The 25,744-nt window shown below is 42.6% G+C and overlaps 2 protein-coding genes and 1 long non-coding RNA gene across 4 annotated transcripts in view; 1 reads left to right on the top strand and 2 right to left on the bottom strand.

The window, feature by feature from the left end:
* The window catches only part of COL9A3 (collagen type IX alpha 3 chain), a 70,773-nt gene extending 63,425 nt beyond the window's left edge, over window positions 1-7,348 (bottom strand). Inside the window, exons 1-2 of the mRNA XM_050918674.1 lie at window positions 6,760-7,348; window positions 5,422-5,490 (exon numbers count right to left, since the gene is read on the bottom strand). Of these exons, the coding sequence (XP_050774631.1) occupies window positions 5,422-5,490; window positions 6,760-6,825 (135 nt within the window). The 5' untranslated portion in view covers window positions 6,826-7,348. The remainder of the gene's footprint in view (window positions 1-5,421; window positions 5,491-6,759) is intronic.
* On the top strand, window positions 836-21,954 carry LOC127031635 (uncharacterized). Its single transcript, XR_007768587.1, has 2 exons — window positions 836-865; window positions 21,357-21,954. It is a non-coding gene; the product is annotated as an uncharacterized LOC127031635 (long non-coding RNA).
* On the bottom strand, window positions 12,752-24,970 carry OGFR (opioid growth factor receptor). 2 transcript variants are annotated; one of them, XM_050918668.1, is made up of 9 exons: window positions 24,683-24,970; window positions 22,149-22,229; window positions 19,815-19,862; window positions 18,709-18,771; window positions 18,295-18,382; window positions 16,812-16,890; window positions 16,230-16,296; window positions 15,712-15,860; window positions 12,752-14,485 (listed from the first exon to the last, which is right to left on the bottom strand). In XM_050918668.1, exons 1-9 carry the CDS (start codon window positions 24,881-24,883, stop codon window positions 13,072-13,074), a joined length of 2,190 nt encoding a protein of 729 aa, XP_050774625.1. In that variant the 5' UTR covers window positions 24,884-24,970; the 3' UTR covers window positions 12,752-13,071. The 2 variants fall into 2 exon arrangements, with proteins under 2 accessions (XP_050774625.1, XP_050774626.1); XM_050918669.1 differs by lacking the exon at window positions 22,149-22,229 and having other exon boundaries at window positions 24,683-24,969.
* Window positions 24,971-25,744: the final 774 nt, after the last annotated feature.

Below are 25,744 nucleotides of genomic sequence, written 5' to 3'. Positions count from 1 at the left end.
CCTTCTTAGTGAATTAGAATCAGTGGCTGTCAGTAATGGAATACTTCTCCCCTGTCTCACATGAGATGGAAGTAAGTTTACTTAGTCTCAGCCACCCTGTATTAAAGTCAGACCGGACGGGAAATGTCTGTTAGAGAACTGATAATGGCTTTGTAACAATTGCATGCTGGAAATAATTCAGAGCAACTTTTAGGTGACTGGTTTAATCACAACACACCCTTTGTATTCTTGGGAGCTAAGCACTTACCTGTACCCCATAAGGCTTTATGGGGTGGGGGTGCTCATAAAATGTATGATATAACTGGAATAGGGTTTTGCTACATGTAAAGGTTATGATCTACTGGTTATGTTCAGCCTAGTTGTATGCAGGCACCATTTGTGTGTTCAGAGTTATGAACACTGGCTGTATAATTGCTTGATTTCGAAGTAGCCCTTCTGGTCACTTCTTGGGAAAGGAATTTACAGATTAAGTGCTCAGTCCAGAAGCATTTAACAGACAAAAGAGCTTGGAAGACTCCAATCCACATAAGAAGTCTACCTGAGGACATTCAAGGTAGCATGTGGGTAATGACTGCTGCTTGCAGGTCCTGAGTCATGCATGGACATGTGACTTGCCCATGTGATTCCAAATCTCCATTTTGTGACTGGATTCTATACAGGGTGAGGAGGTGGTCTCCACCCTCATGAGAAAGTCTATTTAAACCCCTGGGATACCCCTCCATTGGGGTCTTCAGCTGGCAAAAGAAGGAGCCTCTCCACCACCCCAGGATACTGAAAGGAAACTGAAAGAAAGAACAGTAACTACAGGGGGTGTGAGTGATTGCTGGACCCAGGCTAGCCTGTAAAAGGGAGCATTCTGGAACTGGTGAGGATCTTATCTGTATTCAGTTTGATTAGACATAGATTTGCACATTTTATTTTATTTTGCTTGGTGACTACTTTGTTCTGTCTGCTACTACTTGGAACTACTTAAATCCTACTTTCTGTATTTAATAAAATCACTTTTTACTTATTAGTTAACTCAGAGTATGTATTAATACCTGGGGGAGCAAACAGCTGTGCATATCTCTCTGTCAGTGTTATAGAGGGCGAACAATTTATGAGTTTACCCTGCATAAGCTTTATATAGGGTAAAATGGATTTATTTGGGTTTAGACCCCAGAGTTGAGCATCTGGGTGCTAAAGACAAGCACACTTCTGTGAGCTGTTTTCAGGTAAACCTGCAGCTTTGGGGCAGGTAATTCAGACTCTGGGTCTTTGCTGAAGTAGACAAGAGTGTCTGGCTCAGCAAGACAGGGTGCTGAAGTCCTAAGCTGGCAGGGAAAACAGGGATAGAAGTAGTCTTAGCACATCGGTTGGCAGCTCCCAGGGCGGTTTCTGTGATCCAACCCGTCACAGCTATCATCCTTCTTAGTGAATTAGAATCAGTGGCTGTCAGTAATGGAATACTTCTCCCCTGTCTCACACGAGATGGAAGTAAGTTTACTTAGTCTCCAGCCACCCTGTATTAAAGTCAGACCGGACGGGAAATGTCTGTTAGAGAACTGACAATGGCTTTGTAGCAATTGCATGCTGGAAATAATTCAGAGCAACTTTTAGGTGACTGGTTTAATCACAACACACCCTTTGTATTCCTGGGAGCTAAGCACTTACCTTGTTACAGATCATGGAGCATGCAGTGTTCTAAAGGAGATAATTAGAGGAGGCTTCAATGGGATTGAAAGTGAGAGGCAGAAGCACAGCAAGGAGCTTTTGGAAAGGGTGCCAATAGCACCGGGTTCATTTAAGGTTTATCCAGAGTTGGCCTGAATAATTTAGTTGCGTATTATGTAATGTTCATTGTTTGAGGCCTATATTCAGCAGTTGCTGCACACTTCTGCAGTGTACATCTGACTGCAAATGCTCTTTAGTCATTCTGCACACTTATTTCTCTAAAGCCATCTATGAACTGAATGTGGCCAGAATGGTTTTAGAAAAAAACAGGGGAAAAAAAAAAACTAGTATCTTAAAAATGCTCAAGAAAAGTTCAGAGCATGCCTTTGAAAATGATCTCACTCGTATAAAATAAGTTATTTCTTTACAGTATTAGAATTTACACAGCTGCTCTTTCATTAAAAAAAAAAAAAACAGCCTAGATTTCTGACACACCTTCAATAGGTTCCTCTGTATTCAGAGTTATAAAAAGGCACAGCCATGTGGGATTACACACCTCACAACATCTTCTAAGAGAACCCTGGCAAACGGTGGTCCTTAAATTAAGCTGGTGCACTCTATGCTAACCACTAAAATATTGACCCTGATGCTCTAAGTCAATGGGATTCCTTGCAGACTCAACGGGTGGAATGATACAAGGCTCTGACCCTGAATGACTGATGAGCATTTCTCATTTATTAATACACGACAGCATGTTTTCCTTCTTTTTGCTCCCGCTGCATCCTTCTTTCATTCAGTTAAGGACAGAGTATGAGAGAAATCTTGCCTTCCTTACATGGTCAAAACTCTCACCAACCTCCCTCTGCAAGCTAGGTCTGCAGGGTTTGGCTCCCCTGAGATTTAACTCAGTCTAATATTATGATCTATCAAGACTAGCTTCAGCTGATTAATTACTCGTTATTATTACCTGGCCTCATCCTGCAAGGTGCCAAGGGCCCTCCAAGTCCATTTCCTTCAACAAGCCCCTAAAAATGTGTAACCGGTGCTCAGAGCTTTGCAGGATCAGGCCCAAGTTGGACAACGAGGGCCAAGTTTTCATGAATGGGCATTAGTTAGGGATGTCTCCGTTTCTGGGTCTCTCACCTGAGACATGTGAAGCCTGATGCCTCAGAAGTGCTGACCATCTGCAGCTCCCGCTGACTTTGGCTGGAGCTGTGAGCACTCGGGCCAGTGGCGTCTCAGGGTGGAGCCCAGAACAGAGGTTTCTAGAATTACAGGGCATGTTTGAAAGCGTGGCCTTGGGTTCCTTGAAGGGAAACCCAGTCCATGTAGGGTGAGGAACAGCATTTTATTTCTTTTCATTTTAGAACAGCCGACACATCTTCAAAAACATCTATCTAAGCAGACTGCCACACTTTGACGACACGGATTTGCCTGAATTGTGACATGTGGACAAATGGGAGAGCATCCAAAAAGAGCAACAAAAATGACAAGACCTTAGAAAACAAGGATTGAAAAAAAAACTGGGCATGTTTAGTCTAGAGAAAAGAAGACTGGGGGGGGGAGTGATGGAGGGAGAACAGGGACTGATAGCCACCTTTAAAACAGCCTTTTACATATTTGAAGAAGGTTATCAGTTGTTCTCAACATCACCCCATGGAAAGATAAGAAATAATTGGCTTAATCTGCAGAACGGAAGATTTAGGTTAGATATTAGAGAAAACTTTCTAATTACATAATGAGTTAAGCACTGGAACAGGTCATCTAGGGAAGTTGGAGGTTTTTAAGAACAGGTTGGAAACGTATCTGTCAGGGATGGAGTAGATCTACTGAATTCATGCTTCAGTGTGGGGGGCCTGACCCAGATGACTCCTGATGTCCCTTCCAACCCTATATTTCTATGACTCTATGGTATCTTTGGATTATTAAAATCAAAGACACTAACTTCTGTTTATGCGGGAAATTGTTTAGTGAGAATGGCACAGTATTCGGAACATAGGAATTGCCGTACTGGATCATACCGGTCATCCATCAAGCCCAGTATCCGCTCTCTGACAGCAGCCAGTAACACCTGCTTCAGAGGAAGGTGAACGAAACCCAGCAGAACGCAGTAACAGAACAGCCTGCTTCCAGGAAAAGTTTCTGCCTGATCCCTACTAGTTAGCTGATGGTCTATGAACTGAAGCATGAGGTTTATACCCGTCCTAAAATTCTTGGTCTTCTTTTAATCCTTATTATCATCACTCTTTACCCATAGAAATATCCAATCCTTTTCTGAATCCTGCTGAGCTCTGGCATGCCATAATAACTTGTGGCAATTAGTTCTTCAGGCTAATTGTGTGAAAAAGAACTTCTTTTGCTATCTTTCATTTTAAATTGCCTTGTTCTTCTATTACAAAATTTCAGATAGAAGTTCACGACCTACCTTCTCTAAACCATTCGTTATTAAAAACTAGGATAAGATTATTTAGTAAATTGGTTTCCCTTAGTCTAGTGAACACATGGAGGGAAATGGCTGCAAAACAATGAGGTTTTCACTGGGGCCAGCCTTGCAAAATGGTCATAAAAAACTGCAATTAGCAGCACAAAAGCTACTTGTTCACCCGTTACAAGATGCAAAGGAATAAACCTTTTTTTAGCTTTCTCATCCAAAATAAACTAACTTGCATGGGAGGAATAGAATTTCAAAAGGCTGCTTAAGGCCCCATGCTGACACTCTTACTCATGATGAGTAGCAAAATTACTCCACGAGTAGCTCAAGGAGTAAGGTGCTACTCAACATGAATGAAGAGATCAGAATTTGATCCTTAGTATTTGAGATATTAATAGTCTCCTTTGAGATCACCTGAACAGATTTTAATCCACTGTGATAGGTGTGGAAGACAAGACTGTCTTTATCCAGTGGGTATACATTTCAATTCATTTCAACGGAAACTTCAACTAAAAGAAATAGGACAAGATTTCTTCCTTCACCAAATTCTGCAGTAACTCAGATGTTGACCCTGTAGTCATGGGGAAGGGTTAATACTAAGGAATTAACCACCAAAAAAGTATTCCCATAGATTTAATTTGCCTCTTGCTACAAACTAAGAACATTTAAGTTCCAAGTGGAATCAATGGGCCAGATTCTGATCTCCATCAGATGGGTGTAAATCTGGGGTAATTCCATTGAAGACAGTTTAGCTAGAGTGGTGTCAAGCCAGTGTGAGTGAGATCAGCATCCAGCGTGGTATATTTCATTCAGCTTTCTAGGGCCTCTCCGGAGAGCCAGGTGCTTGACACCTTTTAAAACAAACAATTGTCTAATGGTATAAAATACAAAGTATTGTACCAAGCGTGCAATAACACCACCCAGTAATTGCTGCACTAAAGCCACCACTGTCCTCCACCCTTTAACCAGCATCCTTTGCAGATGCCAGAGAGAAAGCATTGCAGGAGGCCCGGAAGATTAACAAATGCTTGTTGTACACACCAGCTTTGTCATAAACTCCCACTTGGCACTGAGGACTTGATCCTGCAAAGTGCTGAGCAACTCGTAGGCACTCAGCACCTCCAGACGTAACTCAGCCTCAGCAGGACAGAGCCCCTTGGTTTCCTTGCCTATGGCACATGGGCTGTTAATTCGGTCACTCTGAAGTGCTGCCCAAATGCCTGGAGCCTCTCTGGACGACAGGAGACTAGAAGAATTCCCTATGAAATGTGCCCTCCCCTTGCTCCACCCCACCTCCCTCCCCCAGCTCAGCCTGCCCCCTGCTGCTCAGCACTCACATCTATGCCTTCCTTGCCAGGTGATCCAGGGAGTCCTCGTGGTCCAGGAGGGCCTCGTGGTCCTGCTCTCTGGGAGGGATGGGGAAAGGGAACGGAAGAAAAAACACACACAGTAGATCACAGATCACAGCGCGACTCCAGCTCCCCTTCTCTAGCCATGACAGGCTCAGAGGAAGCAAGGATCTTTCCAGACTTAATCTGCTAAGAATCTAAGCACGTCCCCGGTGCTTCCGTGAGACCCAACCCATCCCCATTCAGCAGGAGCTGTTTCTTGAATGGGAAGCTTACAGTAAATCATATCTGCCCTGGCTCCAGGAGTGGCTCTAAAACGATTCCCAGTCACTCACAGTGTAGACACAGAGAAAAGGCAAAGCCAAGTTAGAATAATGTATGTGCGCGGTTGGTATTAAAAATGACATTCACATTCCGTATACAACCAGGCAGCAGAAGAGATGGAACCATATAGTTAATGTCTGAAGGAAGGCACAGCTAAAGGGACTTGAGTAATTACCCATCTGAGCTGGACAGTGTGTGGGGGTTTAGCTCTTAGGGGTGTGGGAGAAGTCGGGATCCTATAAAGGTCTGCTCTGTGGAAAGAGCTCCAGAGGGTACCTGCAATGCAGCTTCAGGGAACAAAGGTTTCATTGTGGAGCTAGTTCTGCTCACAGCAGATGAGGGTCAGTTCAGAATTCCTGAGCCAGGCTGCAAAAATTCCTTCATTAAGGCAATGAAAAATCCTCCCCCCGAGAATTTTCCTGAACGATACACACTGGAAAGTTAACACCACTACAGGGACGTTTGCTATGAATACACGTAGCTTCACCTGAATGAATACAAATTAAATGTGCTTGTTCCTAAACATGTCTCAAAAATAGATCAACTGGGGGTCCGGGGGTGGGGAGGGAGAGGAGAAAAACCCGGAATGGGATGAAGAAGTGGAGCACAAAGGGGTTTCTATTTAGTGGGCAACTTTGTCTTTTAAAGTAAAACAAAAATATTTTTTCCTAAATCACTGTTTCCTTCTCCTTTTCCTGAGGCTTTTCCGACACGGCTATAAACCAAACTATGAGGACAATTCTTTTACATAAAGTTTAAAGTGGCAGTTTCCATATCATAGGACATGAAACAAACCCCTACCAGTAAACGCTTCTGCTCTCACCGCTAGGCAATATGCTCTCTGACACACAAAACTTTCAATTTTAAATGAACAGCAATTATCTGGCCTGCTGCAATATGGTGCATATTTAATCCTGCTGCTGTGAGACCCTCTGATCCTTATGTATTTCTTCCATCAATAGCTGGGATTTTTGGCCATTAGAAGTAAAAGCACATTCTTACCTGAGCTGAGGATGTGGCTAGTAGTTGAAAAAGAAAGAGCAGCCCAAGAGCCGAGAATCCAGCCATGGTCTCCACGCTCTGCCTCTCTTCAGTGAAGCTAGCCCCTTTCTCTTCTCCTGGTTCCAATGGATCTCTCCTTCACCTCCCAGATCTCAGCTCCCGAATGAGCCCCTCCGTCTCCAGATAAACCTGAGTCTCCAGCTGGAGGGGGCAGAGCTCAGAAGCACAGGCAAGCGAGAAGGGCTGAGCTCAGAGAGAGAGAGAGAGACCAGGTTTCAGGAGGGGGAAGGTGCGGAAAGGGTGGGGGCAAACTGCAGAGTGGCACAGTCAGTTATGAAAGGAGGCACACATTCACCGCACAGACAGACAGCTCAGGCCAACTGAAATAGGGAGGGGACCTTTCTAACCAAGGAAAGGCTGGACTTGCCTTAGCTAAATTGTCACTCAGACAGATAACCCAAAGGAGACAAAATTAAAATCCACCATCCCCAGACCCAGATGTCACTTTGGTCTCGCCTAGGCCAGTGAAAAGTAGTTCACAATTCACTACCAACTTAGTACTGGATGGATGAAATGTAACAAAAATGAAGACTTCGTTAATGTCTGTGGATTTTTACTCTTGTGGAATAAATGCAGGGATCCCTATAAAGGCACGAGGTCAGTGCAGAGAATAGGGCTAATATCTTTGCTTCATTAAATGCTTGATGGATGTGTGTTTCTTGGAGACTCAAAGAGCATCTGGTTGATTTTTGTGTGGGCACTTTATGTGGCATTGAAGAGACAGCCGACAGTGAGAAGAGCAAAGGAGAAGAATGTAGGAGAAAGCCACAGAAAGCTGAAAAGATTAAAACAAAACTTGCCTTTGAGATATTTTCACTACAGGCGTGTGACACTGAGAAGACGACAACAATCCAAAAGTAGATTATCTGAGATGTGAGCACATTAGCAAGGCTCACAATCCTACAAATGGCTCCACGTTTCCCTTTACGTGTTAATTCAAGATGATTTCATCCAAAGAAGGGGACTGTCTGTGAAAATCGGGAAGCGGAGATGCACTGGGGAAAGAGACTCATTGCGATTGAGGGGTCAGAGATGCTCATTATGATGCAACCACACTTTAGCTCTTTTCCCTTTTTGAATGAGTAAAGTGTGTGTTCCCAGTACAGAAGAGCCTGCCCACCTCTCCTGATTCCATCTGCCTACCAGAAAGTTGGTAGAAAGCACAGAGGGGGGAGCTGGGGACCTAGAGGTGGGGAAGGAGAGATGCAAATGCCTTCAAAAGCCATGACCGTGCAAATTTCAGAAAGTGGATTCATGGCTCTTCTTTCCCCTCCCCTCCAAGCAACAATGCACTAGTCTCCTAGCGTGACCACTTCCTCCATTACCCCAGAAAAGAGATACAAACATACAGTGGGTTAATGGGACATTTGTGCCTAGTGGGGATGATGAGGGCAAAAATCTGTGCTCATTATAAATAGAGATGGTCCCCTCTCCAACAAAATATAGCAAAAATGTTTTGTTTTCATTGTTCCAAGCAATAAACTTCAGTCGGGAACCAACATGCAGCAAGGGCTGCCCCCGAGCCGCAAGGTCTTGTGATCCAAGTGAAATACACTCATTAGGTGAGCTGCCAAGCTATACACCTGCTCCAGCATTAATTTAAGGTGTGGTTCAAAAGCACCTTGCCCTAATCCCATCTGGAGTTCTCAAGAGGGCACTTGGATGGTTGCCTCCGTTGCATAGCTCCACGGGCTCTAACCTCTCCCCTTGCTCCATGGTGTTTGTGGGGGCTAGTACTTAAGGTACAACTATGGGCTGAATGACCTTGTGCAATGGAGGGAACCCACAGGGAGTTAATACACCTCCAGGCTATACCAGCACTGATGATGAACCACCTCCATAAGCAATTTATTCCAGTGCTTAACTACCCTGACTGGAAGTTTTCCCTAATGTACAACCTAAACTGCCCTTGCTGCAACTGAAGCCCATTGCTTCTTGTCCTAGCTTATGAAGTTAACGAGAACATTTCTCCCTTCTCCTTGCAACAATCTTTTATGTGCTTGAAAACGGTTATGTCCCTCAGTCTTCTCTTCTCCAGACTAAACAAACCCATTTTTTTTTAAAATCTTCCCTCATAGGTCATGTTTTCTAGACCTTTAATTATTTTTGTTGCTCTTGTCTGAACTGTCACCAATTTGTTCACATCTTTCCTGAAATGTAGCACCCAGAACTGGATACAATGAGCATGGGGTAAAGCGAAAGAATTACTTCTCAGGTCTTGGTTACAACACTCTTGCTAACACATCCCAGAATGATGATCGCTGGGGATTTTTTTTTGAAGCAGTGTTACACTGTTCACTCATGTTTAGCTTGTGATCCACTCTGACCCTCAGATGCCTTTGTGCAGTTCTCCTTCCTAGGCAGTCATTTCCTATTTTGTTGGTGTTCAGCTGATTGTTCCTTCCTAAGTGGAGTACTTTGCATTTGTCCTTACTGCATTTCATCCTATTTACCTCAGACCATTTCTCCAGTTTGTCCAGATCATTTTTAATTTTAATCCTATCCTCCAAGGGACTTGCAACCCTTCCCAGCTTCGTATCATTCACAAAGCTTTATAAGTATACTCTCTATGCCAGTGGTGGGCAACCTGCGGACAATCTGGGTAATCCGGGGGTGGGCCGCAAGAAAGCACAGCCAACGCAAACAAACGGTCTTGCGGCCCGTCAGTGGATTACCCTGACAGGCTGCTTGTGGCCCATGGGCTGCAGGGTGCCCGCCACTGCTCTATGCCATTATCTAAATCATTGATGAAGATATTGAACAGAACCCAGAACTGATTCCTGCTTTTAATGTAGTTTCTTTGTGTGTGCATGTGTAACGTATATTTTATTATGCCCATTCCTAGAGTAGCTAATGCTAATTATCTTAAAGTCAATGGGCAGGAATGGCACATTATAAAAACCTAGAGCAACAGCCACAGAAAGTATCAGAGGGGTAGCCATGTTAGTCTGGATCTGCAGAAGCAGCAAAGAATCCTGTGGCATCTTACAGACTAACAGACGTTTTGGAGCATTAGCTTTCATGGGTGAATATCCAACGAAGTGGGTATTCACCCATGAAAGCTCATGCTCCAAAACGTCTGTTAGTCTATAAGGTGCCACAGGATTCTTTGCTGCAGCCACAGAAAGTGGCATCCATCTAGGTACAGCTTCAGTCTCCACTACCATAAGGGAGCACTTTCCAAACACAAACATTTGTCTTCTCAACAGCCCAGGATGGAGGGAAGCATTATCCCCATTTTACAGGTGTGGAACTGAGGCACACAGAGATAAACAACCTGCCCCCAAAGCCTGTGATAGTCTGGAAAATGAAGCCAGATCTTCCTGAACCAGAAGGCAATCCTTCCTTTCCCTTCCCAATGTAGCAGTAAAGATTATTCTGCAGCATCACAGACAGCATCTGCATAAAAATTTTGTATATATTAATTACACACACTTATTTTGCAAGTTAAATTTATCATGCCACAAGTGAGAGCTAAAGATATAATATCCCTGTCTACATGGCAATTAGGAAAAAGAAATACTAATTTCAAGCTCCGTTAGAGAGAACACTTAAAAAAAAAAAAAAGTATTGTTTGTACCGGACAAGACATCAGTCTAAGAAGTTTTTAAATCCTGTTAGACTGAAGCATAACACGACAGCTGAGGGGTGATCCACCTCTGTGAAGGCCAGGCAAATATCCAAAGACACGGACGTTGGTGGAATCTGGGGCAAATTGGGCCAGCCAGCAGTTCAGATTGAGGGGGTATCACTCCCCAGATAGAAGACAGGCATAGGTGCCAGGCTTCCTATCCTATACACAGTTCTGGAGGATTCCTAGTTATGCACAGTTATGTTAGAGCGGACTGCTGATGCATAAGTTGTATGCTTGGGAGAGCTGAATGAGAAATAGAGAGGGGTAAAGTTTGTGTGTGTTTACGAAGAAGGGAACTATGAAAAGGGATGAATTAGGACAGATCTCACTAGATCAACAAGGCCAGAACCAAGTTTAGAATGCAGTAGATTACCCACAAAGAAGCTGCACATCCCTCCCCACCAAGATACGTTTTTCAGATGTGCAACAGCCTGCAAGGTCCTCAAAACAGCCTCACAAGTGAGAACTTGGTAATCCACTCTTCCTCCTCCTCCCCTACATGTGAAAAAACAACTCCCACAACTGGTTTGCATTAAAATCATACTTTAATATACATTATACTGAGATCTCATTTAAAACTCATCACCATACAAGATACGCAAAGTGGGCCATGTATGAACACATCTAGTGAGACCGTCGTTACTTAAATAAAAAGACAGCTATAAAACTGTACAAAGACTTTCATAAAAAGCAATTTTTCCCTGTGTTCTCTAAACACTGAAGGTCTTTAGTTAGTTTTACTGAATATTTAAACACAATGTGTTTTTCTTCTAGAGAAAAAACACTGTAACAAATGGGTTTTAAGGCCTTTACTGTGTATTACTATAAGCATATATGCCCCGACTTCAACGAGACTACATGCGTGCTTAGAGTTACACATATGTGTAAATGCCAGGCCAGATCAGGGCATACAAGTTTTGAGCAGGCAAGTCACAGATTAAATTCCAGAACAGTTAAAGACTCTTTGCTTAAGAGCTGGAATATGCAGAAGAAAACACTCTCTGATAAGATGGCTGAACTAAGCTGCAGCAATGCTCTACAAAAAACAAATGGTATTTAAAAAACAAACCAACCAAAAATAGAACCAGAGTTTAAATGAACATCAAGTCCAGTCTTTTCAGCTGCTGCATTTTTCTCCTTCTGCTTGGTGAAGCAGGCCCAGTGCGGTAAATACCTTAATATTTTCTCCTACATACAGCATGACATTGTATGATGCTCCTTTACGTCAGCTGAATTCCATACAAAGCCGATGTGCACATTATTAACATTAAGTGCAAGTTAGATGGTAGTAACAATAGATATTAACATCATTAGTGCTGGTCAGTAGGTGGCAGGGGCTGACAAGAGATTCTCATGATGCTTCTGGTTTAAAACACACCTCTCAACAGTTTAACTGTTTCACAGCCAAGATAGAGCTATGATCCCCAACAGTGCACAGGACACGCTGCAGAACATGCTTGGGACAGTGAGACAGAATGCTACTGGCACAACATGTGCACGAACTAGAAAAGGGATTAAAATCATCAAGGGTGAAAATCCGCACTAGGGACAAGGGAACGGTAGCCTGATGAAAACTGCATTGACAGACAGTTCAAGGACTCAGAACCAATGAAGTAGCATCTGAAAAAAACACCAGGGCTCCACAGAGAGAGGAAAAGGGACTCCCAGGAGGGCAGCACTCTCTTTAAGCAATGCCGGATTTGTATTTTATTTTTTTTCCTTTTCTTTCAGAGACTGGTGGGTTTCCAGTCTCCCAACAACCCATGGAAGAAATGCATAAGTGACTTGTGCTAGGGCTAGATGGAATTAAACCCTCAACATCCCTGCACATAGATTGGAGAAAAGCCCCGTTAAAGTTAATATTTGTCAAACATTTGGACTGAGTAGTTCAATCAACAACTCTGGTATTCCAAACTAAATTCTTAAAATTAGAACTTACCAATGGAAAGGCATTTGCATTTTCACATACATGAAATTTCGCTACCCTCACCCCTTTTGCAAGCAAATATTAGCAGAATGGGGGACCGTTGCCCTCACGGAGCAGAAAAGCACCAGGTTTCAAGTGGGACAACCACTGAAGAACCAAATTGGTGTCTCCTTAAAAAATGATTTCAGCAGAGCCTCACCAACATGATATCACAACAGGGCCTCACATTGGCCTTTACTAGGGAGACAGCAAATGTAAAAACTCCCCGTTTTTAATGTGACAGTTTCCAAAGTGCCCAAGAGGAGTTACCTGGTAAAAAAAATAAAACCAGAAACCAATTGGTTTATCCTACAAATATCTGTATTCCATGGATTAAGATCACTTATTAAATAAGAGCTTTGCTCTTTCAAAGAGGAAAGAAGCTTTTTTCTTTCTTTAAAACACATACCAAAAAAAGAGGTGAAGAGGAGGGGAAATACTTGCAGACAGTCCAGCATGTCAGATACAAACAGGAACAGGAAGAGGCCGGGGCTCTTCCCTATGAAATTGACCAAGCAGATTTTTTTCTAGTTAGGACAACCAGAAAGAAGGGGAAGGAATGAGTTTGTTCTGGATTGTTTTAAAGGAGACGTCTTTTTCCATGTGCCTTTGGAGTCTGAATCACTGTTCTATGCTCCTTGAATTCAGGACATTACTGTCCTTCCTCCTCCCCATGCTCTGGTGCTACTGCAATGTTTTTGCCACTCTCTGCCATTGTCTGATCATTCAGTTCTGCTGAGTCCTCAATGCAATCAATTTCTTGCGCTATGTTCCTAGCACTGACTTTTTCAGGATAAGATTCCACCACACACCGCTGAAGAAGCTCTTGACCCCGGTTCTTGTCTGGGATTTTTGTTTCCCTTCTTGCACCGACATTTTCTGTCCCTTCTTTCTGTTCTTTGTCGTCTACCTGGCCTTCACTTACTGTGAGAGTTTCATTACATTGGTGCTCTTCGTTCTGTATTTCTGAATTTGCTTCACATAGCACTGAGCCACTGCCTGCCAGAGAACGCAGATCAGGCTTATTAGTCTCAGAACCAGGCAATGAATTCACAGATGCACCATCAGCACCATTCTCAGTTTTCACATTAATTTCTTCCACACCCATGTCTTCATCACTAACTTCTCCTTGCTCAGCCCCTGCTGCTTGGACGTTGCAGGTAGTGGTGTCAGTGTTCAAGGTTATTGCCACATTTACAGTACTGTTTTCCGGCACTGCCTCATCAACTTTCCTTCTTTTTACAGGTGCATCAGATGACTCAGATGCCTTTAAGTCTTCACTACTGATGTCACCTTCTTCAGCTGTTACGTGATCACCCTTTTCTGGCAATGCCGGAAGAGTCTCCGTGGTCTTTTGATTGATAGCAAATTCCCCTAGGTTATAAGAGATCTTCTCAATATCAGTGGGACTTTGCAATAGCCCTGTGCACTTACCAGTTAATCTGTTCATCTCAAGCTTTCTTTTCTTGCTTTCCTTTAGGCGTTCACTCTCTGCTCCATCCCCCATGCCCACAAGGTCTTCACTCAGAACCGTCTCTCCTAGTTGGGGAAGTGAGGCTTCTCTCTCTTCTACGTTGTCTCCTCGCTCTGCAACGTACATGGCACCACATTTACTTTGCTCCTCTGAGGTACACTCATCAGTCACCTTGTTGGTTTCTGAGTATGCAGCATCTCCAACTTTCTCCTCCCTGTCTGGAGGACTGGTTTCATTCTTTCCCACTGCTTCTTTATCTCTGATGGATTCCTTCTCGTCCTCAGCCTTTTGGCAGTGCTGAGACTTTAACGATGGAACTTTATATTTCTGGAGTTTCTTATGAGGCCCCCATGCAAACTTATCCTGAGGTTTAAAGTGCATCCATGCATAGTGTATCAGTTCCCTTCGCTTCTGCTTGTTTCTGATGGTGAACAGGAAGTAATCCAAGGCACTTCTCTTAACGTTTGGGAGTGTTTGGAAAACAAGTGTCTCTGTTAGGAAAAACTTAACCAGGCGTACTTGATAGTGTTCATACCCCATCTCTCCCAGACACTTCAGAATACGAGTTATCCGCAAATTGTTGTGACTAAACCTGAGAGAAAAACAGAAAAAAAAAAGAACTGAAGACAGTGAAACATGAAAATGACATCTTTAAAGTGAAAGCAGCACTGTACAGAGTCCCACTCGAACCCAGAAAGTAGCAGACATGCTGAACGCTGTTAACTACAAGTAAGTCTTTACTGGAATCTTTAAGGGCAGATCACATTTAAGCCAGCCTATTTAGAAGAATCTATTGCTGTAATATCTAGCTTATCTGCTCTGGCTTTCAACAGTGCTATCCCATCCATGTCTCAATGTTCCAGTTAACTCTGTAGCAGAGATTAAATGATATCTGAACTTCAGAATGGGGGGTGGCTTCCCCACTGCCATCGTTGATGTGCAGTTTAAACTACAAAGATACGTATTGGAAAAGGGATTTGATATCGTCAATCAGTGCATGACAATACCACCTGCAACACCACTACTTTGCTTTTAAGTAACACTTTTCATCCAAGGACCTGAAAGCATTTCACAGGCATTCAAGCAGCCTTACAAACACCTTAGGAAGCACAGCTATTAAATAAGAATAATTCCCTATGTAAATGACTGAGAGGTTAAGTGGCTTGTCCAATGTCACACATAGCAAGTCATGCTCACTGCCAACAACAGAACTCAGGAGTTCGGACTCCAAGTTCCCAACAGTAATGAGGGATCGTCACTCTTAATTCCCGTATCATTTTGTTTTCAAAACTGAACTTTATACACTCTTCCCAGCATGTCTTAAAAGAAGTAATCCCTGACATATACTGAGCTACAGGTGAAAATTGTTCCAGTGGATTTCAGAGACTACAGCTGCTTGAGACCCATCTCACTGAAGAGTAAACGTGTGAGACACAAACTCCGAGGCCGCAAATATCAAAGTCTCTAAGCCTGTATTACAGCCTTAGGGAGACTCAGATGGACACCCACCTTTCGGCTAGTAATGCCAAAGCAGGAACACACGATACACCCATGGCTCACGGTGGGACAGCTGTGGCCTCTAAGCAGTTCAAGTAATTTAAAATACAGAAGATGCTGACAGGCCTCCCAAGTAATAGCCAGAATAAGGACACCTAAACTCTTGGCTAGTTGGCTCCCAGTTCTGTGGTCAGATCACTCAACTTCTGTAACACAGAAAGCCTTTATCTCTGTACACAACTAATTCATTTGGCTTCATTTGATTGTTCTTTCCTGAGAGTGAGGAATAAAAACCAAACAAACAGTGTAAATGGGACTCACCGATCAAGGTTGCGAAATCTCTGACGCCAGTTTTCTGCTCTTCGCACTTCCCCCGTTTCTTGATCGATCAAGTTTATTCCATAAAAACCCAGCATGAGTTTGTAAGCTCTGATGAATCTTTGCATAACTTCCTTGGATTTCTTAAAGGCCTGAAATGCACAAAAGACTCCAAATTTGCATGTATGGCAACCCAAAAAGATTTTAAAACTATCTGCATCAGTTATTTAAGAGGTCTTTCAGTTACACACAATGCTTACAAATGGCTATTGTGTAAAGACACACATTTGGGATCTTCACTGGTTATTTCTAGCTTATATCAACAAACCTATAATTTATTGCTGAGGATATTTGAGGGGCAAAAAGATCAAAAGCTGCATTTAACAGTCATTGGAGCTGGCTCCATTATGGTGGGGAAGAAAACAGAGTAACTTTATATAGTATAGGGCAAACACTTACCTAGTTGAACCCCCAATGCCTTTCAGATATAAAAGGCTTGAAATAAAAAAAAAGAGACACACCTGAATTTCTTTACATGTGAGAGGCTTTGCACGCCAGTTCATCCCATGTTCACGCAAAGGAAACAACCTGAAAGGAAAGAAGATTTGCAGATTAGACAAAATAGAGATCACATTTAACCTAGCACACATGCTTCTTAAAAATAAGTTAACAGAAAGGTCTCCAAAATGCTGTAGATACCAAATACAATCCTCTTCGAGAGGACATAACATGGAAAACACACAGAGTTTAGTCTGTAACAGCCTAAGTCATACTGCGAAAAGTCATTATACATACTTATACTATTAGCAGCCTTAATTGTTTATCTGTCTGGGTATTTCTAACTTAACCATCACCACAATATCTTTGCTCAGTACCTGGTTTCCATACATACTGCAGCTGGGGATTGAAGACTACTGACAGAGCTGCAAGGGAAATCGCCAGGATACTCAACCCTCTTGTTACTTTCAAAGAATGTAACTGACTAAAATAAATCTCACAAATTTAGAGCTGGAGAGGTGCCCAAGGTTTTCTGAGAAGCCAGCCACAGCAGCTCTGAAGCAGCAAATTCTTTGAGACATCACCTTTTGTAATAAATTATTTACCATTGTATATAAGAATGGTTTTCTTCCAGAGTCTCGTAATCCTCCTGCCAAGCTTCAAGGAGCTCATCAATAAATAAGCCTAGGTGAAAAAAGCGTGGGAGGTGAGAGAAGAAATTGCAGCAAATGAGCATGTGTAAAGTTAACTGATTGTCCAGGAGATGGGATATAGTTACAGAAAACAGGATCTGTCCCACTGTCTTCAAAAGAGGTCAGGGTAACCTACATAAAAAAAGCACTTTCAACAAAATGACAACCTAGTTTCCTCTCCAAGAGGCCCTAACAGAGTTATGTTTTTAACAGCATAGGTTTCTGCATACACTGGAGTGCTGGCTCTCTCAGGAATGGCATTTCCTTAAAGGGCCCAATCCTGCATTCCTTTGCACAGTCAAATAACTGCATATTGATGGATTATTTTCTAACAAGCCAAGCACCGTAAAACCCAGAAAGTAGTAGCCAGGCTAGCATTATGATCTGCTATCACACAACAAATTAGGGGTAGATTGTCCAGAATGAGTCTGCTGCCTGATCTTGCAATGACCCAAGTACATCCTACAAGGTAGTGAGCATCTTCAGCTTCTACTGAAGTCACTGGAAGCTCAGCACTTTTCAAGATCAAGCCCTATGAAGGGGAGAGAAGCCTTCTAGTACTTTCAGAGTCTCACAGTCTTGAGCGAAGACTGACATCCCACAGAGCACCACAGCCGGATCCAGAAGGACCCCCAGAAAAACAGCATCCAGACTTTACAGATGCTTACGTCAGGTTAAACACTCATCTCATTTTTTAGTTTCCGATCAGTGATGAAATGTTACTGTTTTCCCTTTGGATGGCAGCTCTCGTCATTTCACTTTCGCATATTCCTGAAGCGAAGGCACCTTGGAGTGAGAATTCAGCACACAGGGATTTGGCATGAGGGAGAGCTGGATGGCTAAACACTCATCTAGAGAGCCGAAGGTTCACACCCACAGCTCAGATTCTCATCCAAAGCTATGAAATTAATGTGAATGTGGGTCTAAAGGCATTAATGTCCTGCTGTGGGAAGGTGCCTAGCGGAAAACATTTTTAACATTTTAAAGAATGGCTTGTGGGCAAATATACTTAATGACTACAGAGGGGCCCACCAGGTATTCTGCCTGCCCCAATCAGTTAATCTTTTAAAAAGCAAAGAGCCTTTCAAACTGCAGTTACAAACAGAAAACTTTGAAGTGCACATGGTGAGTTACCTCTGCATATGCCACAGAGCGAAACAAAGGAAAGAACAAGGACCAAGGAATTGGCCGCATTCTGCAATTTAAAGGGGAAACCCTGATTTACATGTATTTGTGCATCATGGAGCTAAGACAACACAAGGCAGAGCTCTGGCAGACTGAACACAGGGCTGGAAATCAGGAGAGCTGGATTCTATTCCTTCCAATCAGTGGGACACTTTGCAAGCTCACATGCATTACAATTGCACATATGGGGAGGTCCAGGTCAGATACGTACCATGAGGCAAAAAGTGAATTTCGTTTTTGTAAAAACTTAAATTCCACATCTCCTCCTCTTCAACATCAGGTTCCCTTTCTTTCAAACCCTTCAGAAGAGAGAGAGACATTAACAAGCAGCAATGCATTAAAACACATAAATAATGATCTTCCCCATAGTTCTTCTGTGTTGCTAGCAAGGCTATCAAGTCTGAGAACAGCAGTTGGGAGCTAACAGCTTGTTTCTGAGCCAGCATGATGTAGTGAGTACATCCTGGTAACTGGATGAGGAGAAGTGAATTACATTATCATTATTTTAATATTCCTCATCAATCTGCCAATTTAAAGCTGATAAAATGACATCAACCAAGCACCCCTTGTGTCTAGCATGAGAAGAGGAAAAAACCATGAAAGTTCATAAATCTCTAGCCTGTACCGGATAACAATGCCTGTATCTCTGCATATCTTTTGCAGCTGTCCAGTTGCGTCCAGTCAAGAACTGAAGGGAAGAGGAAAGAGACAAATCAGAGATCCAGAACAAAAGCTTCCCAACAGAAAACACTGTTTTTTCTTCTTGAAGAGTTGGTTACTAATGATGCTGTAAATGCTGTTCTGGCTAACATGAGAAAGTCTGGCTAACCTCAGCCTCTCGTGCAAATATCTCCCATTACCCCCCATTAATATCCTCCATGAAGTTCTAATTTCTCATCTCCCCTGGCAGACCAGCTGAGGATTCACCTATGCTTCAGCACCCATTCTATCATTCTGATTGTTTCACTGCATCCCTGAAGGTACCTTCAGGCTAAGAGAGCTTGACACCATCACCTTTATTAACTCAGCTTTTCCTTCCTTCCCGGTCTAATTAACCAGGGTCAGATGGTTTGCTTGTATGAACTTCTGCAGAGTTGTTATTTGTCTTTTACCCTTGGGACTGGAATCTTCAGTTCTCTCCCTAGGGCAGGTAGGATCAAACCCCACAAATCTTACCCTTGAAGAGTAGGAAAGACAATGCTAACTGGAATGAGGCCCAAATATCAATATCTTATCTAGACTAAGATAAAAGGTGTGGGTTTCTTAAAGACACGATAACATCTGGTCTACACTAAGACTTTAATAGGCATGCTGTATTTTCTTCCCACTTTAGATGGTCAAGGAAGCCCTACACAATAAAATACAAATTTCCTTGTTAACGCTAAGGCATAAACTCACTTTTTTTTCCTTTAAAAAAAGGACACCTTTTATTGTAGCCTAGACAACTGAAGTCCACAACTGAAGTCCAGACCTCATTTCCGCACATTTTGTAGGAGCAAAAGGGCTACTTAAACCCAACTGCAAAATATTTAGGTGATCACTCCCTTAGAATATTACTAAACTGAACTCTTCCACAGCTTAGAGCGGAAGAGAAGAAGCTGTGGATTTAGCAAGCAGCAGTGCTGGTTTATGTAAGATAACGTAGCCAAGAGTCAAGTGAGTTATTTAAATATATTTCCCATCACCATTATCTATATCTTTCCAAACAGGCAAACACTGTTTTAATCCTACCTCAAAACCTCTATAACCAATTGATGAGACAGCTGGTCTTCTTCGCTCCTAAAAATAAAGAAATAATAATACTTCAACATGAGACTTAGGGCGACATTATTGAATCCAAACTTCAGTTATATTTTAAAAGAAAAATACAGTTCACTCATCAACATCAAGAACTAAGACACCCCAGTAACATTTTACTTCTTTCAAGTCAGTCAGTTCAGTGACAAGTACTATTAGTTATGAAGTTGCGTTGTTTATACTTCAAATCAGTATTAAAAAACCCACAGACAGTTGCCACATGATTCTTTTCTCAGATAAGCTGATACAAAATCCTGAGCAAATCTGCTGAAGTCACTGAATTACACGTTGGGGTAAAGCAGCTGAAAGTGAAAGGAGAATCAGGCCCTCGAAGTCTAAGATGTGTTTATGAATTTAATACAGTGTTTAGACAGAAATCACTGGCTAAAGCTTCACTTTCTCCTTGCCAGCATCACATGGAAGTGGGAGTTATGAGAGTGACATTAAATAACTGATGTTTTTAAAAAAGCAAATTGTTTTTTATTTTTTAAAACATGGATTGTGTTTATACAAACCTCAATGACAGAACTGCCATTAAAATATGCAAGCAGCAGAAAGATGCAGATAGGACTCATGCAGGCTGCTAGACACTCTAGCCACAATCCATCAAGACACTTCAGCACATCGTCTAACCTTAAGTGCCTGGAAAGTCTCATTGAGTTCAACAAGACTACTCATGCAGAAAGGGTCTGATCCAAAGATTTCTGAAGTTAATGGGAATCTTTCCATCAGGTTCAATGGATTTGGGACCAAGCCTCAAAGTGCTTGCCTGGATCTGGCCCCTGGTGCTCAGCACTTGCAAGAACAAAACAACTCTCCCAATTTTTTTGCAACTATCTGACCATTATAATTTCCTCCTCCTGTCCTGGAAACAGAGACTTTCCTGCAAACAGTCAAATATTGATCAATGTCCACTGCGTTATTTAGGGTGAATTAGATTATGTACCAAATGGTTTGTAGTCAAGAGATTTCTCTGTCCAGTCCCATCGATTTTTAATAATAAAAACACTTAGCATTTATCTTCCAGGTGTTATAGACACTTCTTTTAGACACCTTTGGAAAAAAGGTCTCCCACAGAATAAAGTAATTTTAAAAAATCTTGAACATTTACACAGATTTCCCCATAACCCAGAGAGGAGGTGGCTAAATACATATTTAAAATCAACAAGACTGCAAAGTAGATAAGCATTATTCCCATTTTACAGGAGATGAAACAGACAGATAAGTGAGGGATTTGTCCAGGCCAGTCAATGGAAGGACCAAGATTAGAACTTAAATTCCTGGTGCTAGGGAGGTCAGTACAGTTGTTTTTTAGGATGTAAACAGAGACTGGGATTTCGCCCTATGAAATCCAGCTACAATCTTGATGTTTAAAATCCAGGAGTGAAATCCTGACTCCTCTGAGTTCAACAGGAATTTTGCTATTGATTTCACTGGGACCAGGATTTCACCCCAACTGTCTTATTTGCGTTTCAGACTCTTCTGCTCCAATATCCCCTAACGCAATCAGGTGTCATGAAATAAGAGAAGACTAGCTCCAATTATGGAAGAGGATTAGGTCTGCAAGAGACAAGATAGATATAATGCAAGTTTAAGGAAGCTGACTCATATGAAGCAGAAGTGCAGCAAGTTTTGTTTAGAAAGCTGGTGGATCTGAGACAAGAGAGTCCTCGAACAGAGCATCATCAGACAGAGCAACGACAGGCAAGCAGAGAAGGCATACCCAACCTCCTGCCGTTGCGTTCCTGGCGCTAAGCTTCCATTCAGAGGTGTGTGAGAAAAGCTGAGAACAAAGCTGGAGGATGTGAACAAGAGCTAGCAACCAGTGGCAAGAAAGAAAGGAAGACAACTGCAAGACTCATGTAAAGAGAACGTGGCCAGCATTCTAGTAAGAGCAGCCTAAGCAAACAGAGGTTTCATCCTCACAAAATTATTTGAGGATGGGACAATGCAAAGTCAGTTTTGTTGTTAGAGAGGGAAGTTGGTGCAATGGAACATGAAGCCTGCTATTCTGCAGTAGAATAAGCACATGTTAAAAAAATTAGAATAAAACCCAAGATTTTTATTACAAAAATGCATATTGTTTTATAGGGGAAGCTAAATGTAATAAAAAAAGTTACCTCAAAACATGTCCATGGACAGCTCCACTTATGAACAAACAGCATTTTTGTAATGACGTACAAAAGACATATACGATTTAGGATTTGGTTTCAGCCAGTTGTTTGAAAGTACGTATTTAAAATAAAATAAAAAAAAAAAATCTCTAACCTGGACATCTGAAAGATTAAGCTCTGAAAGAACTTTCCTCAAAAACATATATGTCTTCCTGAATAGACAATACCATCTAGACTGAAGAGAGAGGAATCTACGTTAGTTTAATAAGCGCGAAAATAGGTACTTGTTTTGCAAACTGGTCAGAGCTCTTTGCAGGCTGCAGATGTGTGTAAAATGAATGGTGAGAAAACTTGGATGTTTTTTGGTATAAGAGTTCTCGCACTCTCCTCAAAGACTATTGCAGACTTTGCTTGAGAGGGATAGCAATACATTTATAAAGGAAGAGTTAACGTTTTTAGAAGCAGGGTGCTGATATTTTGGGGGTAAGAAGCTACAACATCCCTTTAAAGCAGGCTTTGAAAAATCCATTCATTGGTGCTGAAAACAGGTTGTCTTTGCCTTTGCTTCCATTTAAACTATATACAGCACCAGTTCAGCCGCATTCGTGATCAACAACAGGCAATTTTCTTAGCATAGAAAGAGGGAAGAAAGGAAAAGAAGCAGTGTCTAGTCCATTCCACTTTCTGATTCCTCTGCATTAGCACAATGCAGAGGAATGTTTGCTTGTTTGGGGGGGGAGGAGGGAGAGGGAAGAGATGCTTCTACAGGAATAAAAATTGGTTTGAAGATTTGTAAAAGTTTTTTTCCTTTAAAACCAAAACCTACATTTAGGACTAAATTTGACTTGACAGCATCCCTTTAACAATAAGTAAACAAAGTTCGTCCACAAGGACACTTGTATCTCTGTGAATAGCATTTCATGAAATACTACAGGCACTTGAGACAAAGTCCTGGAACTAGATTCTGCAAATGGATCTGCACAAGCAGAATCTCAGTAAAGTCAACAGAACTCCCTACTGCTGCTGCTGGGGTGGGCATGGGCAGATTCATTTACAGGATCTAAGTCTTAGTTTTGTTTGCAAACTTATTACTAAATCTGCGCCCTTGAAGAATAAAGCATTACTTTGTGCTTCAAGGTAAAATCAAAAAGCTATTTTACTGAACGCTCCCAATGAGCTTCTACACATAATTTAAAAATATAACCTTCCTTAAAAAAAAAGTGTATTAACTAAGATGTGCAACCTCCTAACCTTACAAATGTGTTGACCTGAGTCATCAAAGTGAAACTGAACCCAAGGATTAGTTTCCTTTTCCCCAAGATAGGAGGAGTTAGAAAAAAAAAAAAAAGACTGCAATGAGCTTTGATTTTCTCTTTCCTAAAACAAAGACAAAAAGCAAAACAAAAGATCTGTTTAAGTAGTATCCTGGGACTGTTATTAACACTCACTGATGAAGTAAAGTTTCTCTCTGTCAAGAGACTTAAAGCACACAGTTATCCAACACTAACATTTTACAGCATCAGAGTTAAATAAAAATCATATTTTGCAGCCTCATAAGGATTTTTTAAAGTGCTGTATGACATTAGCTGGTGGTCTTTTTCAGGTTCACCACAGATCTATATAGCACCCCTTCTTGAAGTAGCTTTGTAAAAACCTAGTAAATGTTATTTCATTCTTAAAAGCGAAGAAATATTGCTTGATGGTACTTGATAATCTTAAGAGTAACATCCCTTAGGGCCACCAATAAAAGGCCACCCACCACCCCAAATAAAGTGGTTGGAGCATATACAGCAACAGAAGATGCTCAGTGTCAACAATTCTGAGCTATGATGTTAAAAAACCAGAATTCACCATCATAGATTCAGGGAAGTGGAATCAACTGAGTCTACAAGATGGAAAGCTGATTTATAACAAAATTATCCTGCTTACCAGGAATGCTGGGAAAGATATTCAGAAACAGCATATGGCAATTTCATGAAGCTTTAGTGGAACATAACACCTCAGATGTTTATTTTAATTTTTCCATTGAGCAGTAACCTCACCAGCACACCTCTGTCCCAAATACCCACCTCTTGCAAAATTAATTCGTAGTGAGCTTGTTTGCCCTTTCTTTGAGGCATTCAGAAATATGGTTCATTAAGATCACAGCAAAATAATATGCTGTGATCCCATGAAACTCTCTGAAGGTACTTCAGGCTGCTCTTGTTCACAAGCTAAGAAACTATACAGAAGAGGCTCCAAGACACTCCACGTAGCAACATGTGTGTGACATTACAACATGTGAAAGCTGTACCTTTCAAAGCTGCAGAATAAACTATGCAACCTCAGCTCATAACACATTTAACAAACAGTAATGCAAAGTCGAGGAAAACTACTGGGCTGGAGAGAAACATTTGCCTTACAATAGGGAGTTGGTGGAGATTTTGAAGACAGAAGATAGCTTGCTTAAAAGGAGTGAGCGACTGTTTACCACTAACCCTTCAAGGCCAGGAGAAAGGCAGGAAAGGCAAATTAATATTTCTCCCCCACATACACAGATCTGATACTGAGGGGCTCTCTCCTCACCCCCAAGTCCCCCGAGCACACTGGAGGAATAACCTCTCCCACCGCCCTGCCAAAATAACCCCCAGCCTCCCTACCAGGTCGCCCCCCTCTTTCACATACAGAAAGCCGACTCGGAGGAGTCACCTGGGCGCCGCTGGCCTGGTGGGAGCCCCTGAACCACCCTGGCGAGGACTCCTCTCCCTCTCTGTCGGCTCGGGCCTCCTGCGACTCCTTCCCTTCTCCCTCCTCCTCCTCATCGCTCTCCCAGGTGGAGTCGTACTCCCAGCAGCACCCCTCTCTCTTCTCGCCATCCTCCAGCCCCCTGAAGCTCATCCAAGCCGCCATCAGGGCTCCCGCGCTCTGTTAGCCCCTGGGAGCAGTAGGGTACAAAGCCAGCCACGTGAGTGGCCTCATGGAATTCCGGGAGGCGTGTGGCACAGCTGGCTCCGCCTCCCGGGTCCGCAGCCCGGTCCCGCCATTGGCCGAGGCGCGCCGCTTGGAACGTTGGCGGTGTCTCCGCGTTCCACCCCTCGCTGGGCTCGTGCTGCGGAGGCTTTTCCAGCAGCTGGCGCGGTGCTGCGGCATGGGGCGCAACCGGAAGCTAGGGGCGCTCGCCAAACCGGCTCGCGGCGAGGCTGATGGTTAAAAGTCGGTGACTCAGACACACGCAGGCTGCAGACACCCTTCCCGCGGAGAGAGCGAGCCCTTTCCCGCAGGCAGGGCAGCCTGACAGCTCGGGCCCGCCATGGATGCCTAGCGTAGGGTACTGCACTGTTATCTTTCTTTTGATTTGCAGGGGCCATGGTAGAGAGCAGGCATCCAGGAGGGGCCCAGCGCTCACTACCTTTTTTGGCCCCACTGCCAGCGGGCAATAGGAGGCTGTAAAATCCAATCCTACAAATGTTTGTCCGATTTTAATAGTGCATAAGTGTAAGCACGTGAGCACCTCTTTGCAGGATTGGAGTAAGGAGGTACCAGACCCCAAATCTGCATTCGATCAACTTAATAATGATTTATTTGAAGGGGAAAAAAATCAAGGGACAAGGTTGCAAAGAAGCCAGAGCTTCATGAAGGTGGGGAGAAGAGGACATCTTGCAGAACATTTTGGTATTTTTTAAGGCTGGTTTCCATTTTAAATTAACCTCAAAATGGGTAGTTTCTAGGTTACTCTTATATATCCCTTCTACCAGATCAAAAAAGCAAAAA

Source organism: Gopherus flavomarginatus, chromosome 11 (assembly GCF_025201925.1).
Source record: "Gopherus flavomarginatus isolate rGopFla2 chromosome 11, rGopFla2.mat.asm, whole genome shotgun sequence".
Taxonomy (NCBI): Eukaryota; Metazoa; Chordata; order Testudines; family Testudinidae; genus Gopherus; species Gopherus flavomarginatus.
The sequence above is the reverse complement of the archived record's forward strand: the minus strand, read 5'-3'. Positions and strand labels throughout refer to the sequence as shown.

What these genes read in the sequence shown, in the direction of transcription:
- OGFR (XM_050918668.1), bottom strand. Translation starts at nt 24,883, where the DNA reads ATGGCGGCTTGGATGAGCTTCAGGGGGCTGGAGGATGGCGAGAAGAGA. An exon ending in ACCAGGCCAGCGGCGCCCAG is followed by an intron (nt 22,230 to 24,682) that starts GTGACTCCTCCG and finishes CTCTCTCTTCAG; the next exon opens with TCTAGATGGTATTGTCTATT. An exon ending in TCACATGTAAAGAAATTCAG is followed by an intron (nt 15,861 to 16,229) that starts GTGTGTCTCTTT and finishes TGTGCATTTCAG; the next exon opens with GCCTTTAAGAAATCCAAGGA.